General features: G+C 40.7%; 1 protein-coding gene across 3 annotated transcripts; it reads left to right on the top strand.

Annotated features, from left to right (window-relative positions):
- Window positions 1–6,832: 6,832 nt before the first annotated feature.
- LOC124063383 (alpha-1,3-mannosyl-glycoprotein 4-beta-N-acetylglucosaminyltransferase C-like) lies at window positions 6,833–15,731 on the top strand. 3 transcript variants are annotated; one of them, XM_046397001.1, is made up of 6 exons: window positions 6,833–7,225; window positions 8,178–8,261; window positions 9,292–9,389; window positions 9,677–9,827; window positions 12,683–12,937; window positions 13,042–15,731. In XM_046397001.1, the coding sequence occupies exons 3-6, from the start codon at window positions 9,294–9,296 to the stop codon at window positions 13,950–13,952; spliced, it is 1,413 nt and encodes a 470-aa protein (XP_046252957.1). In that variant the 5' UTR covers window positions 6,833–7,225; window positions 8,178–8,261; window positions 9,292–9,293; the 3' UTR covers window positions 13,953–15,731. The 3 variants fall into 3 exon arrangements, with proteins under 3 accessions (XP_046252957.1, XP_046252955.1, XP_046252956.1); XM_046396999.1 differs by having other exon boundaries at window positions 9,249–9,389; XM_046397000.1 differs by lacking the exons at window positions 6,833–7,225; window positions 8,178–8,261 and having other exon boundaries at window positions 8,276–9,389.
- Window positions 15,732–15,826: the final 95 nt, after the last annotated feature.

Raw genomic sequence — 15,826 nt, 5'->3', positions numbered from 1 at the left:
ATAAACTAACAGTCGCATATAAAGACATGACATTTCAGTCCAAATTATGTCACTATGTAAATTAAATATTAATTATATCAGATAAGCTGACACTCCAAGTCACCAAGAGGCTGCATGATAAGGCTAATAATTAACATGTTAACTGTAGAGTCCCACTTCTGCTTCTGCTTCTGCTTTCTACACTATACTTTCTTCTCTTATCACTGCTGTATGTATCTTGCCAAACACATGATGACAGTCTGGACCTTCTTCACCAACAAAAAGGTGACACCTCCATTTTTGTCTCTGAGAGGGAAGATGCATCTTGGTAAACTGCAGACTTTTTGCAGTGTACAAAGACTGATGATACTGATGATGCAGCTTTGGTTCAGATGCTGAACCATTATACAGCAGACTTTCCAGAACTGTGCAATGTAGACAGTGTGTTTGTACTTTATCAAAATTCCCAGTTTGGGAAAACAACCTAGGATGCCTGTATCACAAACTGCCCAGTCTGGCTGATGAACCTCTCTCCATGTCCTTTCCATATTACATGGCACGTACTTGCTTCTGCAAGTGCCAGATGCTATTTAGAAGGGCTGCAAGATGGTGACTGTCAGTACTGCAGGCACTGACATTGCTGACCTGGCCATGGTCATGTTTCAGAAGATCTGGCCCATGAAAAGATCAACTGAAGCATCATAAATGTGAGTGTTTGCTATTTTGTCTTTTAATTCTATGTTTAAGGTATTTTAATTATTTGAATGTGTTTGTAATAATGTTGAGGTCTGGACTGTTGGTTGGATAAAATAAAAATTGTGAAGACATCACTTTGGGCTCTGGCAAACAACATTTCTCGATAATTTCAAATTGTTTATAAACCACACAAACCATTAATTGTGAAAAGATAAGATAAATGTTTATTAGTCCAGCAGTGGGGAAATTCAGCAAATTAATCCAGAAGGAAAATAAGTATGAGTTGAAGTCCTATATAAAATAGTTCAAAATGAGCTCAACCTACTACAACTACAAAATCCTGTTTTTCTAATGATAGAATATAAATAGTACAACAGAAAGGACATTTTTGTGTGTTTGGTTGGGGTATATACCATGACACTGTGGGATTCTGGGATTCGCATATGCACAACAGTTTCCTCAATGGCCTGTGCACTGATATTGCAGCAGCTCTGACTTGGATGGAATGGGAATCAGCTTGCATTGAGAAAATCATGCTTCTCATGCTGAGAAAATAATTACTCAAAAGAAACAAAGAAGAGATGACCAACAAAACAAGGAACTACACATGGAGGCTTTAACTATGTATGAAGCTGTGCAATCCAAACATGCAGCGCTGGATTGTTTCAGTTCTGTTTCAGTTGTCAACAACAGGGACATTGGGCCCGAGAATGTCCTGAGCAGAGCACAAAGACAGACTGAAAGTGGGAGGAGGTGGGGCTGAGAGAAAGAGGCATCCCTCTGCAACAAGAAGGCATCAACTGGAGAGGGAGGTAACACACCCACGTCACACACAATTTCACATCAGTCTGCTTGCAATGAAGAACAGCTTATACCGCAGCTCAGCAATGAAGAACAGCTTGTTGCACATGCCAGCTGATAAATCAAGCAATTGATTATCTAACACAAGAAAGTGAAAAAAGTGGACACATATATAAAGCAGGATGAAGAAGCATACAGGAAAATACCACAACATGAATTGTTTGTCGCAGGGAAAACTATTACTTTTTTTTTGGTTGATTCAGGACTAGTCCCAGCCTAGTCAAGCGAGCATGAACTGATGAAGCCTCTTGGATGAGAGGTGAAACGTCTTCAGAGACAAATAACTAAGTCCAGTTGCATTCGATTGAATTTCCTTGAGATAACCATGACCTGGATGAATGAGAATATTCACAGGCTTATGTTGATTCAGGAGCAACACAGTCTGTTTTAAAAGTGACATTTTCATCACCTCCTACTCTGGTAATTATGTCTACTCTGTGGGCGCAGCAGATGTCACTGTTAAAAAAAGAATTCACCAAGATCGACCCCAAAACGTAATCAAACATGCATTTTTCCTATCTGATCTGTGTCCGGTTAACTTGATGGGACATGATTTAATGTGCAGATTGGGAATCTGTCTCGTCTCAGCCCCTGAAGGTCTCAGAGTGGTTCATGTGAGCGACTCTTTTGTGAAATACAGCCCTGATAATCTTTTGTTTGTCTACCTGTAGACCATTCCTCTAGAGTTGAGCACAGTGTTGACACGGACATCTTAGACATTGGTGTCTCACACACACACAAATTTCATGGGGTCATCTGATTTACATTGCAGGTCATGTTTCAGTGGGACCGGATGCTCTGTATGAACAGCGCTGGTATCAAGATTTGAATGATAAACTCACCATTACGCATTAGTTTTGGTCTCAATATAAATGTACAGCTCTAATGTGATTCAAACCTGCTCAGAAAGAATGACAGGTGTGATTCCACTTCTGATGTTAAAGCAGGAAGCAGTTGAGAGTCACACCTGTTTTTAAGTCATTACATAAAGCGGGTGCGATTGCTCCATGTGATAATTCATCAGTGCCCACAACGATCTTTCCTGTGAAAAAGATCAGAGATGCTAGCCAGCTGACTGAATGGAATTTCAGTCAAGATTTAAAGCTGTCAGTGCAGCATTTCAGCCTAGGACACCTAATGTTCCAAGTCCTTACACAATTTTATCACAATTTCCATCTAATGCTAAATGGTTTTCTGTTGTTGATTTGGCTAATGCATTTTTCAGTGTTCTTGTGCACCCAGACAGTCTGTATTGGTCTGCTTTTTCAAAGGGAAAGGCTACACCTTCACTCCTCTAGGACTCTCCTACCATCTACAGTGAAGCACTGATAACCAATTTGGAGTGCCTACAGTTGATGCAGGGAACTGCACTGTTGCAATATGTTGGTGATTTAATGATCTCCAGTCACTCTCGTGACCAATGTAAAAAAAACAACAAAAAACAAACAAAAAACACTGTTAAACTGCTAAAACAACAAGCTGCAGAAGGTCACAAAGCTAGCCTCTCAAAACTACAATTTGTCCAGAACAGGTTACATTTCTGGGTCATGTGATCACAGCTGAGGGCAAATCCCTCTCACCCAAGTATGTTGAAGTCCAAATTTGTCGCATTAATCACTCCACCACGCCCAGATTTTTCCTGCCCGCCCAGCGGGGGAATCGAACCAGCGACCCTCCGATCACAAGCCGCTTCTCCCAAGATGCCTGGAAGCTGTGGCCCCTGCAGAGAAAGCTGTCATAGCCTCCAGAGGAATTGTTGGTTAAAGTGAAGTCACACTCTTAGTTCCACATGCTGTCTCTGTTGTTATTATAATTTGCTCTAACAGAAAACATCAAGTCTATCCACTGCTAGATAGCTCAGATACAACACTGTTTTGCTGGACATGCCAAACATTCATTTGAAAGGTTGTACAGTTCTGCTACTCCCCTCCCTATTCCAGGTGACGGAGAGGAACATAATTGTGTTACTGTCTTCTCAGCTCGACCTGATCTGCAGGAAACAAATCTCTCTGACTAACCATGATCTTATTTTGTTTGTACACAGGCCTGGATAGAGAGGGTTTTTCTGTTGTACCTGAACATGATGTTCTAACATCTGGTTCCTCTTCCTTCTCATTATTCAGCCTAGGCTGCTAAGCATGTAAACTTGCAGAAAAAAAGGTGTCAAAATTTACACTGACTCTAGTTATGCATTTGGTGGTGTTTGTAATTTTGGAGCTGGTTGCAACTTTCATGATGACATTTGGTGGGGACCTGATGGCCATGCCTTCCAAAACATTTTTTCCCTCATTTTGCAAAACTGACTCATGGGTTAGGCCATGCATCAAGAAGGGGAATGTTGGATTTTATAACTGAGCACAACAGAGTTTTCAATTTATGCCCAGAAATTTTGTCAAGTTTGTGTAATCTGTGCAACACACAATACAAGAAAAGGTGTCTCCCTACCACAAGCTGCACACCCTCCATCAAACAGACCTTTTGAATACTTAATGATGGATTTTATTGACACACCCAGTGAAAAAAGTAGTCTGGTCATGGTGGATATGTGGTCAAAATGGGCTGTTTTTCCATTATGAAAACAAACTAGTGCCACAGTAGCGAAAGCTCTCCTAAATGAAATCATTCCCATATGGGAAATTCCAGGTAAAATCAGCAGTGACAGCGGTGCTCCATTTGTTAATGAAGCTATCACACAACTCAGTACATTTTTGGGTGCTAACGTCAGACAACACCATGTTTATCATCCGGCCAGTGGTGATGCTGTTGGAAGAGAAAATGGCACTCTGAAAACTAAACTTGCTAAGTTTTGTGAGGAAACAGGACTGAAGTCTAAATGCTGGAACGGCCAATTCCAAGTGCTCCTGGTGACTCACACGGCTGCCAACATCACTGAGAGAGCAATATGGGTACACGCCAGCCACTGTAAGAAAGTCCCAGCTCCACCACAGACTCCACAGACCACACCTGGCCAACAACAGCAATAACTGGCTACAGCTTGTAAACAGCTATACAGTTTCATTCACTAACTCACATAATGTGGCTGTGCTGACCAACACGGTGTTCAGTGCGAGCATAACATAAATACGTACACATTCCAGAGAAAACACACCTCATAAAGGATGAAAATGGAGTCTACTCGCCGACTGCCATGACATCCCATCATTTTCAGTCTGAAGAATGTTGAGGGCTTTGGCAAGTGGGCTCATGGTTCTGGCATACTCCACCAGAAAGGCTATTTTAACTTTGTGCCTTTCAAACAACAATTGATCATTTCATGTTATCACACTTTTTTGTGTGTGTGTGTGTGGTGTCATTTTACAAACAAAGTGGAATTACTATGCAATGCAACTATACAATCTTCCTGTGTTGACTGCATTGTGTGCAGTCGCGATGTGGAGGAGCAGCGGCTCTAATCAGAGCCCTTCCCGGGTGACAGAGCTCCTCACCCTATCCCTAAGGGAACGCCCTGCCGCCCTGCGGAGGAAGCTCATTTCAGCCGCTTGTATCCGAGATCTTGTTCTTTCTGTCATGACCTAAAGTTCGTGACCATAGGTGAGGGTAGGAACGTAAATTGACTGGTAAATTGAGACCCTCACCTTATGGCTCAGCTCCCTCTTTACCACAACGGACCGATACAACGACCGCATTACTGCTGTCACTGCACCAATCCGCCTGTCAATCTCATTCTCCCATCTTCCCTCACTTGTGAACCCGAGGTACTTAAACTCCTCCACTTGAGGCAGGAACTCTCCAAATCTGAGAACCAGGGCCTCGGATTTGGAGGTGCTGATTCTCATCCCAGCCGCTTCACACTCGACTGCAAACTTCCCCAGTGCATGCTGAAGTTCCTGGCTCGAAGAAGCCAACAGGACAATATCATCCACAAAAAAAAGAGATGAAATCCTGTGGTTCCCAAACCAGACACTCTCCAGCCCCTGGCTGCGCATTGAAATCCTGTCCATAAAAATAATGAACAAGACCGGTGACACAGGGCAGGCCCGCTTCAAACACCCTGCGGACGGTATAGAGCTGGTCCAGTGTTCCACAACCAGACGGAAAACCACATTGTTCCTCCTGGATCTGAGGTTCGACTATCAGCCAAATCCTCCTCTCCAGTACCCTGGAATAGACTTTCCCGGGGAGGCTGAGGAGTGTGATCCCTCTGTAATTGGAGCACACCCTCTGGTCCCCCTTCTTAAAAAGAGGGACCATCACCCCTGTCTGCCAGTCCAAGGGCACTGTCCCCAACTGCCACGCAATGCTGCAGAGTGGTGTCAGCCAAGACAGCCCCACAACATCCAGAGCCTGAAGGTACCCAGGAGGTGCCGAACAGTTTGCCAGAATTTCCTGGAGGCCGACCAATAGTCCTCCTCCATGGTCTCCCCGAACTCTTCCCAGACCCGAGGTTTTGCTTCCACAACCACTCGGGCTACAGCACGCTTGGCCCTCCGATACCCGTCAGGTACCTCAGTGGTCCCACAAGTCAACCAGGCTCGGTAAGACTCCTTCTTCAGCTTGACGGCATCCCTTACTTCCGGTGTCCACCACTGGGTTCGGGGATTGCCGCCATGACAGGCACCGGAGACCTTACAACCACAGCTCCGAGCAGCAGCTTCCACAATGGAGCGGAGAACTTGGTGGTGTGAGTTGAAGACCGCCCCTGATGGAGGGTTCTGCCAGACGTGCCCAGCAGGCCCTCACAATACGTTTGGGTCTGCCAAGTCTGCAGCGGATCCAGCTCACTACCAGGTGGTGATCAGTTGACAGCTCGGCACCTCTCTTCACCCGAGTGTCCAAAACATATGGCTGAAGGTCAGATGACACGACCACGAAGTCGATCATTGACTCCTGCCTAGGGTGTCCTGGTGCCATGTACATTGATGGACACCCTTATGCATCAACATGGTGTTAGTGTTTAGTTTTAGTTTGTGTTTTCTGTTCTTAGTGCAATAGTGTAATGATTAGATTTTCTTTAGTGGGTTATTTGTGTGATGAAGGATTTGTATATATTTTTGCCACATTTATGTATATAGAGTATATTTTTTAAGTTCTGATAACTTATACTGTTTTGTGCAGAATTGTATTAATTGTCTTTTGTTTCCTGTTGTAATTGCAATAGTTGAATAACTGGACTCTCTTAAGTGTGATTTTCAAATGTTCCCTTTAAGGATTTATGCAATTGAGAAATATCTGTTTCACTTATCTTGTTATAATAAAGCAAGGCTGTTTTGTGCCATTTCTTTTTGGGTGGGCGGGGGGGTCTCGCCAGGGGAGTAATTCAATGTTGAACCGCCACTGCAACTGACTGGAGTTAATTGGTTCGTGTGCATCATCATTATCATCTATCTATGATAAGTTTAAGGTCAGGTTATCCCACCTCAAGTGTGCTCAGTATCCAGCCAGACTAGCTAACAGACGATGGTGACCACCTAAACCACCCATGTACAGCTATGGCCATGCCTGTCCGACTGAAAACCAGTACTAGTGCTGTCTGAGCTAATCAAGCCGGTGGACTTGCCTTTGTGGATCTAAAATGGTTTCGTAGCGTTGCAGAAGAGTCTGGCGGTTTGAAGTACACAGGGCGAGCCATTTTTCTCCTTTCCGTTGATGCCTTCTTTGATTTTCCGTGCTTTTTAAGCATAAGAACACAGACATATCCGCTGATCCGCTGGGGCGAACTGGCGAGGAGGTGAGTCGACATGCTGACAGGACTTTCTATTTTAACGATTTCTGACTCGTACTTTTCTTGAAACTGTATTTGTCTGAACGATACATTTAGCTAACATTGTGTTTATATATTATGTTATTTGCGGGAATTGTCCGTACTATGCGTCTCTGTTTATTTCGACTTACCTTTAAAGTTATCAATCCTGCTTTTGGTGGAAAGGCTGGCGTTAAATATTGTTAAGTTCATTAACTTGAGTTTGTTGGCAAGGCTCGCAGTTCAAACGACGTAGGCTGAGTTAACTGTTACTGTGCTTCAGCTTAACGATCACTTACAACTTCAGTATTATCTATAATTTGTGTTCCTTTTAAATGTTTTCTCAATAATAACCAACGATGAGTACTGATAACTGTAAGTAATGTAATAATAACTTCTGTGTTTCGTCCATATTAATAGCTATACTAATGTTACTTTACTGAAACTATACCTTTAAAACGTGAGGACGAGAGTAGCTAGTAGAGTTTTCTTATGGCAGCAATATACTACGGATATATTGTATTGCTTTAAAAACTTGCCTTTGCCTTTCCCTTGAACACATACAGACACACACACCTGTCTTGTCAATCACATTTAGGCAACCATTAAACGCAGTAAACATTATTTTTATTTCGCAATTTGAAGTAGAGGAAAATATGCGACTCAATCTATAATTAGTGCCAGCAGTGGACACTTATTATACTTGCTGATAAAAGAAATTCATTGCACATCCAAAGCGTTATTTAGCCTGTCCTGTGCCCCTGCGTCAGAGGAGGATTGGTCTTGCGATACATTAAACAAGCCGGGACTCAACACGTTTGCTAGGCTATAATGAAATTCTGATCTGTCTGTGCATGCTGCGAGCACACTGGCTTAGGAGGGAGCTCTGTTCAGGTCGTTTTCCACAGTGTTTACTCAAACCTTCCTGTTTCTCTTTCAGCGTAACCCACCCTGCTACAACAGAGCCATAGAGCCAGTGCAGCTACACGAGAAGGAAATACAGAGCAATAATAAAAGCAGAACGGTATAAATACAATAATAATAGAAATAAAATATAGAAATATGATGGCTGTAGTCTGTAGATTTTATGTTGTTTATTTAATCACACTAATCAATTATCCATGTGTTTAATAAGTGATGTCATAGAATGTGTAGCTATCAGTCAATATTAGCTTAATCATTTGAAAACTAACAAGCTAACAAACGGCACTGATTCTAACCAAAAACTATTTTAGTTTGTAGTTTTGTTTTTACTAGGAGGTCGTTCTTGTGTGCCTTAATAAGTAAAGTGCTTAGAGATTGTAATCTAGTGACAGACAATACCAGGTGCGATAATGTTTAAATGCTTAAAAGGCCTGTGCCCACGCCTTTGTACAACTGGCCCATCCTAAATGGCTAAGAAAAGATATATATTTTTTTTTAACTGTTGTTTTTCATTTTTAAAATTAATATTGAAATAGACAAAGATTGAAACAGCATTGCAGATTCTAAAAAGTAAAAAAACAAAAAAACAAACAAAAACATTATGCTACTGTCATGTATGAAGACTGTAGAATGCGGATGCTGTCACTGCCTAATTGCATAGCTGGAAATATATTTCCTAGTGAGAATAGAGAAACCTGTTGAAAAAAACTACCTTAGTAAGATGTGGGTAGAGTTGAAAATCCCTACCTTTTTTGATTGTTTCTTTACTGCCTTGAAAGCTTTTGATGTGTGGGAGGCAGTTATATCCACAGGCACAGTGGTTAATCCATGGATTAAGGAACGTGACATAAGTCAAATCCTACAGTCTGACGTTCTATTGATTTGGTCAAGTGATAACATTCAGCACACAGAGAATAGGATGCAGTGCGAGGAACTGAGGGGTGTCAGAGGGGGATATTCAATAATGCTTTTGAAATGTAATTACTTACAGTATTTGGGTGTCTCATTGTTGTGCGCTCATAATTACAGTATGACATAATATAATTATTTCTTGTTATATCTTGTTTGCGCTGTGACTGAGTTACAGTGTATGTGTGGTTATGTGTGCACATGGTTGAAATCTGTGATAGGTATGCGACTTCAGTTACGGAAGAAGAGTGTGGTTTTGGCAGCGCTGCTTGTCATTGGGGGAATATACTTAATAAGCCGTTCTGACGTTGTCACTGCTGTGAGTACACACTGACACGCACACACATACACACAAGATATGAGGAAATGAATAAATTTCAGCCCTTGAGATGCAGCACTTAGATTTTCTGTGTTTACAGGAAGCAAAGTATTAAGTTAAAACAAATGTATCATATAATGTGCTGTACTTAGACGCCCTTGCTGTACAAAGTATAAAACAGCAAATGTTGGCATATACAAATGTGTCGTTAATCTTGATAACAGAATGTTTTTTAGATACAGTAATGTGCCTACAGTACAGTTCTAATCTGATTTCTTGTTTTGCAGGGCCTGACAAGGTCACACAAACCATTTCCAAATGAGTTCACTTGGAAAGCAGAAAGGCTGGTTAGAAATGAGGCCTGGGTTGAGCTGGGAGATTATCTGCCTCTCAATGTGTCCTATCAGTTGCTTGCAGGAGCACCGTCTACTGAACAGAGTGAGTGACACACTGTCCTTTTTGTTATATTAAATGAAAACTGTATTGACAAAATGTTACCTTTGTGCTAATTATATTTCTAAACTGCTGCCTTGTAGAAGCAAGAGACCTTTGAAAGAGGTGTGCAGTGTTCACCTGTTAATGTGCGTAAATATATACCATACTAACGTGTGATGTTCCAGTGAATCTCATGTGTTCCGATACAAGACTGTATCGGAACACTTTAAATTGCTAAGACAAAGGCATTGTGCCAAATTTGCAATTTGAAGCTTGCCTACAATTGTTGTGGAAAATCACCACAAATATATATATAATAACGCAATTTAACGCGTTATTATTGAGTCGACGCATTGATTAATTAACACCGACAATTATTTTGTCGCGCATTAACGCAGTTTCTTTTTTTATTATACTTATTATTTTTAAAGTCTGTTGCTCACTAGCTAACTAACTGTTGCTCACTTGCTCAGTAAAAGAAAACTATATATATATATGTGTAGACAGTATATATAATCAGGGACAAGGACCTCTTGCAGTATTTTGGAATGTTGGATCTGCGGGGACTGTACAGGGTGGATATGCATTCCGATGCATTTTACAGATTCTTGATCAGGCCATTGTTGTGGTCCTTGAGACATTCCCAAGCTGTTTTCAAAATGTGACAGGGTGTTTTGTCCAGCTGCTGACAGGAAGAACCTTTTCCATGGGTGGCAGGATGGGGGTTCTATTTGGTCTGCAATGTTTAGATGGGTGGTGTGTGTCAAAGAACATTCACGATTGTCAGAACCCAAGGTTTTGTAAACAGATGATTAATGTTGTTCACTTCAGATGTCAGTGATGTTAATGTGGCTGATTGGTGTAAGGCTGGACTCCTGGCAAGGCGTTTCAGCAGTTCAGGAGCAGTGTTTTCTACAGGAGAGAATAACTCCCTTTGGCATCGACTTTGGGGGTTGTAGGTGAGCCTAACAGGCCTGGGCCAACCTCCTTGTACAACTTGCCCATCCTAAATGACTTCAAAAAATGTGTATTTTAATAACGTTTATTTTTAATTTTTAAAATTAAAACACTTACTTACACAATTAAAATAATAAAAATAATACATAAAAAATTCCCTTTCCAAAAAGTAAAAGACATTGTTTATTCGGCTAATCTTATGTGTGAAGTCTGGACCAAAATCTATCCGATATTGAAGGCTACAGATAAATGAATTCATTGTCATGGCACAACAGGCATCGATTTATAAGTAGTATAGTAATATCTTATAAGAGAAGATACCAGAATCACGTCAGTTTCCAGCTGTGCAAAATGCAGATGCAGTCATTGTCTGATTGTATAGCTGGAAAATGCATCACCTGTTGAAACTAGACAAACCTGGAAAACACATAGGTAAGACAAGGGGTAGTGCTGAAAACGACTATACTACTACTACTACTGAGTGCAGCTTTTAGTTTTGTGATTTAAGTGTCCTACGACATTATTACATTCATGGAAACATTTAAAATTACTGAAAGCAGCCTATAGAATTATAAAGTAAAAGTAAGTAAATACACATCAATAAAACACACAATAAACGAGTCACTTAGAAAACTAAATAAAAAAACATATTTTAAAAGTCAATAGAGCCTACAGGGACCAGTACAGATGCAGTGAAATGTCCAATGGGTATTTAAAATAATTCAATTGTGTGGGTCCTGAGTGGAGTAGTGGTGAGTGTAGTGGGGGTTGTCAGTGCATAGGGCTGGCATCAAACTCAGAATGAGTCTATATTTACAAAAAATAATGAAGTTGAAGTGATAAAACATTAAATATATTGTCTTTATACTGTAGGATTAGAGATCTCATATACAACTGTACCACCAACTTAGAATTTCTGCAGACCTTTACATTGACATTGAGATTCTAAATTACAATTTCGATAACTACCTCAATTTCCATACAGTTTGTCTGAACAGATTGTGGTCCTGCACAATATTGAACTCCTGAGTGACTCAGTCAGGAAGAACCACTGCTGGCTGTCCCTGACACTATTTGAGCTTGTTGTCTCTTCATATTTTGTCCCAGGATTTATGTCCAGTTTTCAGGAAAAAATACCTGTTCTTTGGTACCATTTCATTCAATGTATTTTCTGCAACTAAACAACCAATCCTGTATTGAGGCTGCTTTATGGTTACACTGTTTGTCCATGAATAGTGTATGTGACTGTTCATGTCATATGTTTTTGCATATGTTTAGTATGTTTAATATTGCCAGAGATTATTTCTGAAACTGTGCTAAAACTCTTGTTTGGATGGAGATCGTTTTCAGTTTAAAATCTTATTACCTGTGTACATGGACTAGGCATAGGACTGAGAGCAGGACTGAGGCAAAGATTAAAGGTACATTAGGTCAGGTTTAGAGAATGGTGTCACTTCACCTGTCAGAGGGCCTTGTATATACATGAAACAACCTGATGCCCACTGCTAGGCCTAATAAGGGTCAAGCACATTTTAAAATTAGTACTGGGTTTCACCATTTGTATCATCACTTGGAAGATGCCTTTATTCCAAAGGTCTTAAAATAAGTCAGATCATTGTTTCAGCTACAGAGACATGCTTCCAGCCCATTTAGTTTAGATCATAGATTGTGCTGTCCTTATTTCCTTATGATCAGGATCATACATTATCTGCCTTCGTGCTGCCTGCTTCTCAGTTAATCCTTGTTGTAAAGTGCGGGAAAGAACGTCATTAGTGATTATTTCTTTACAGTATAAGTGCTTAGAACTTAGAACTTAAAGCACTGGTAAACTTTATAATATGAATACAGAACGATGTTATTGTTATAAAAACTGTTCCACATTTTCATCTGACGTGTTTCAGGGTATTTGTCAGTTGGATTATCATCAGTGAAGAGGAAGAAGGGCAGTTACCTAATCCCCACCTTGCAGTCCCTGTTCTCCCAATCTTCTCCTGAAGAACGCTCTTCCATGGTCGTAGTTGTCCTGTTGGCAGATTTTGATGTCAGCTGGAGAGTCACTACAGTGAGGGAGATCAAAACTGCATTTGCATCTGAGCTGGAACAAGGCCAGCTGGTAGTTCTCCATGTTCCTCAGGACTGGTACCCTCCTCTCACAGGTGCAGTGCATATGTGATCCACCTAGTATTGAAATTCATTTGCATCCACATGATGACTGTTTAGTTGATGTTGTTTCACTGAAATTTCTCTGGCACTCCTGCAGGTCTAAAGAGGAACTACAATGATGCTCCAGAAAGGGTGTCATTCCGCTCCAAGCAGAACGTAGATTATTCCTTCCTGATACACTATAGTGCTGGTCTTAGCCAATACTACCTCCAGCTAGAGGATGACATCTCCTCAGCAAAAAACTTCCTTACCACGATCAAGATGCATGTTGAGGAGCAAGAGGCAAAGAAGATCACCTGGGCAACGCTGGAATTCTCAGTCCTCGGATATATTGGGAAACTTTACAAATCAGTCCATCTTCCTCTACTGGCGCGCTTCCTCTTTCTCTTTTACCAAGAAATGCCCTGTGACTGGTTGATGACCCACTTCCGAGAGCTGCTGACTCAGAAAAATCAAATTCTCTTCAAACCCTCATTGTTCCAACACATGGGGACTTTCTCTTCATTCCAAGGGACATACAACAAGCTAAAAGACCAGGACTTTGAGGAGGGGTTGTACACTAATCCTTCAGCTGAAGTTTATACTGATATGTCCACCTATAAGGAATACTTCCCAAAACTGGCCTGGAATGCTGGGGAAGGATTTTTCTGGGGACGCTCCCCAGAAAAAGGAAATTACCTGACTGTGGTGTTCAAAAGCCCTACAGTAGTGACAGGGATACTTGTAGAAACAGGATCAAAAGGCAAAGACATCCTGGAGTCAGCTCAGGTGGAGATAGGCTGTGATGTTGTCACTACCAACAAAGAGGAGAAGAGCTGTAAAGAATTCCAGTCAGTCGGGATGTTAGTGAATGGGAGCTTTGAGGTGCAGGACTTGGACAAAAAGTATGGCTCTACCTCTTCCTGTCTGAGGATACAAGTCACCGCAGGACAGAAGGATTGGCTGGTTATTAAGAAAATCAGGATCTCAAAAAAGGCCCAAGATCCCAAGAGTTCACTTCTAACATAGGAGGGATTTTCTTTCTTGCTGCCAAATTTATTTAATATGAAGAATGCTGAACATTTGATTTCTGTGCCTTTTTGAATAGTTTCAGTGATGAAACAACTACCCAGTGCCTGGTAAGGGCCTGATCAGACAGTGTTTTGCGGGCTGAATTGAAAGGCCCTCTGCACTGAAGTCTGCAGCTTCAAAAAAAACGAGCAGTGTGGTGTTTTGTTTTCTTTTTTAAACTGTTGCTCGGAAGCCACCAAATGATTTTGCTGTGAAGTAGCAGATCTGTACCTTTTATTTTTGCTAAATAGAAGTAGTTAACTTGGTAATAATCAGAATGTTATCTACCTAAACACCTATAACAAAAATGGACAGGTGGAAGGAACTTGATCTGGCTCTTATTTAGGCTGGACCATTGACAAATAAAAAGATGGACCCTGCATATCCACTGACTCCCACTGCACAAAAATGAAACCAAAATATCCCAGATATGAGTGCTGCCATCTTGTACTGGTGATGCTGTCAGTCATGATGTTTCAGCCCTTTTTTTTTTAGCATCAAATAACCAGTTGAAACCAAACTTTTCAGTTTGAACACTTGAACATGCATCAGCCTGATAAGAGCTACCTGAAATGACAGTAGCCATCTTTTGTAAAAATATTTGATATTTAATTCAAGTTTTTATTTTTGTCAATGTCCCATGTACTAACATGGGAGGGGGAAGGTTTATGTGCCAATTAAGATGTTTTGTCTTCACTTTTCACTCTTTTATACAGTCAGTGGGGTGGACCTGAGAAACCTAAGATGCTTGTGGGTAAGAGACCCTTAGAAATAGGAGAAATCATTGTGTCACTAGCTGCAGTTCAAGGATTATTTTAGGTTGAGTCGGGAACGGATTGGTAGTTTGCAGTGGATTTTCAGGTGAAGCATCACGTAAAAGGCTACATGGAGTCTATTGAATGTGTTCAGCCTTTTTTTTTTTTTTTGCTGACATTAGCTTAATAGAAAACATGAACTGTATGCTACCAGTTGAGGCCTTAAAGCTACCATCCTTATGAAGAAAAATGATACAATCTGAAGAATGTTTGACCAAGCTCTTTGTCTCTTCACCATCATCAGTCATAAATATTAATATTAACTATCTGCAGGCAGTGCCATGTGTTATACATTTTTATTTATTTAAATGGACAGGGTTATTCTGGGTTGCAGAGGATTTATGACCACATCTAGAGCCTTCCACTATTCAGGATGTTGGTTATAGGCATGAACACAGTAGAACCACTTTGCTGTGAACTACAATTATATTGCACTCAAAAAATTGGAGCATGTCTATGCTCTTTAAAAGTCCATTAAGTCTGTGATCAATAACACGTTGAGGCAGTTTATGTTAATTTTATAGTCTGTTCCCGGAGAAGAGGCATAACCTGTTATTTTCCTTTTTCATTCATTTTCATTTTCACTGATGTGCTCTCCTTTATTCCTGCCAGACAGGATAGAGATCCAAATCTTCTATAGTGCCATATAATGCCACACACACACACACACACACACGTAAGCTGATCTGAACTGACATCAGGGCAAATTTAAGACAATCTCACTTTTTTAAAAAGAATGAACACACTGTAAAATAAAAAGTTGAATTCATAACTAAAGCATGTGCTTGCTCATTTTTACCAGGTCTGGTATAGCTTATAATGACTAATGTTAGCTATTATTGTTAGCTGTTATTGTTTAATAATGGGCATTAGTGATTAAGTTTGTTGATGTCATGACTTTTCACCTTAAACTTGAGTGTAACAGGTGTTGTCCAAAATCGTCACCCCTTTTTGGGGTATTTTCATTCATTTTCATTTTCATTGATGTGCTCTCCTTTATTCCTGCCAGACAGAATA

This window comes from Scatophagus argus, chromosome 8 (genome assembly GCF_020382885.2).
Source record: "Scatophagus argus isolate fScaArg1 chromosome 8, fScaArg1.pri, whole genome shotgun sequence".
Classification (NCBI taxonomy): Eukaryota; Metazoa; Chordata; class Actinopteri; family Scatophagidae; genus Scatophagus; species Scatophagus argus.
This window is presented reverse-complemented; position numbering and strand designations above follow the sequence as displayed.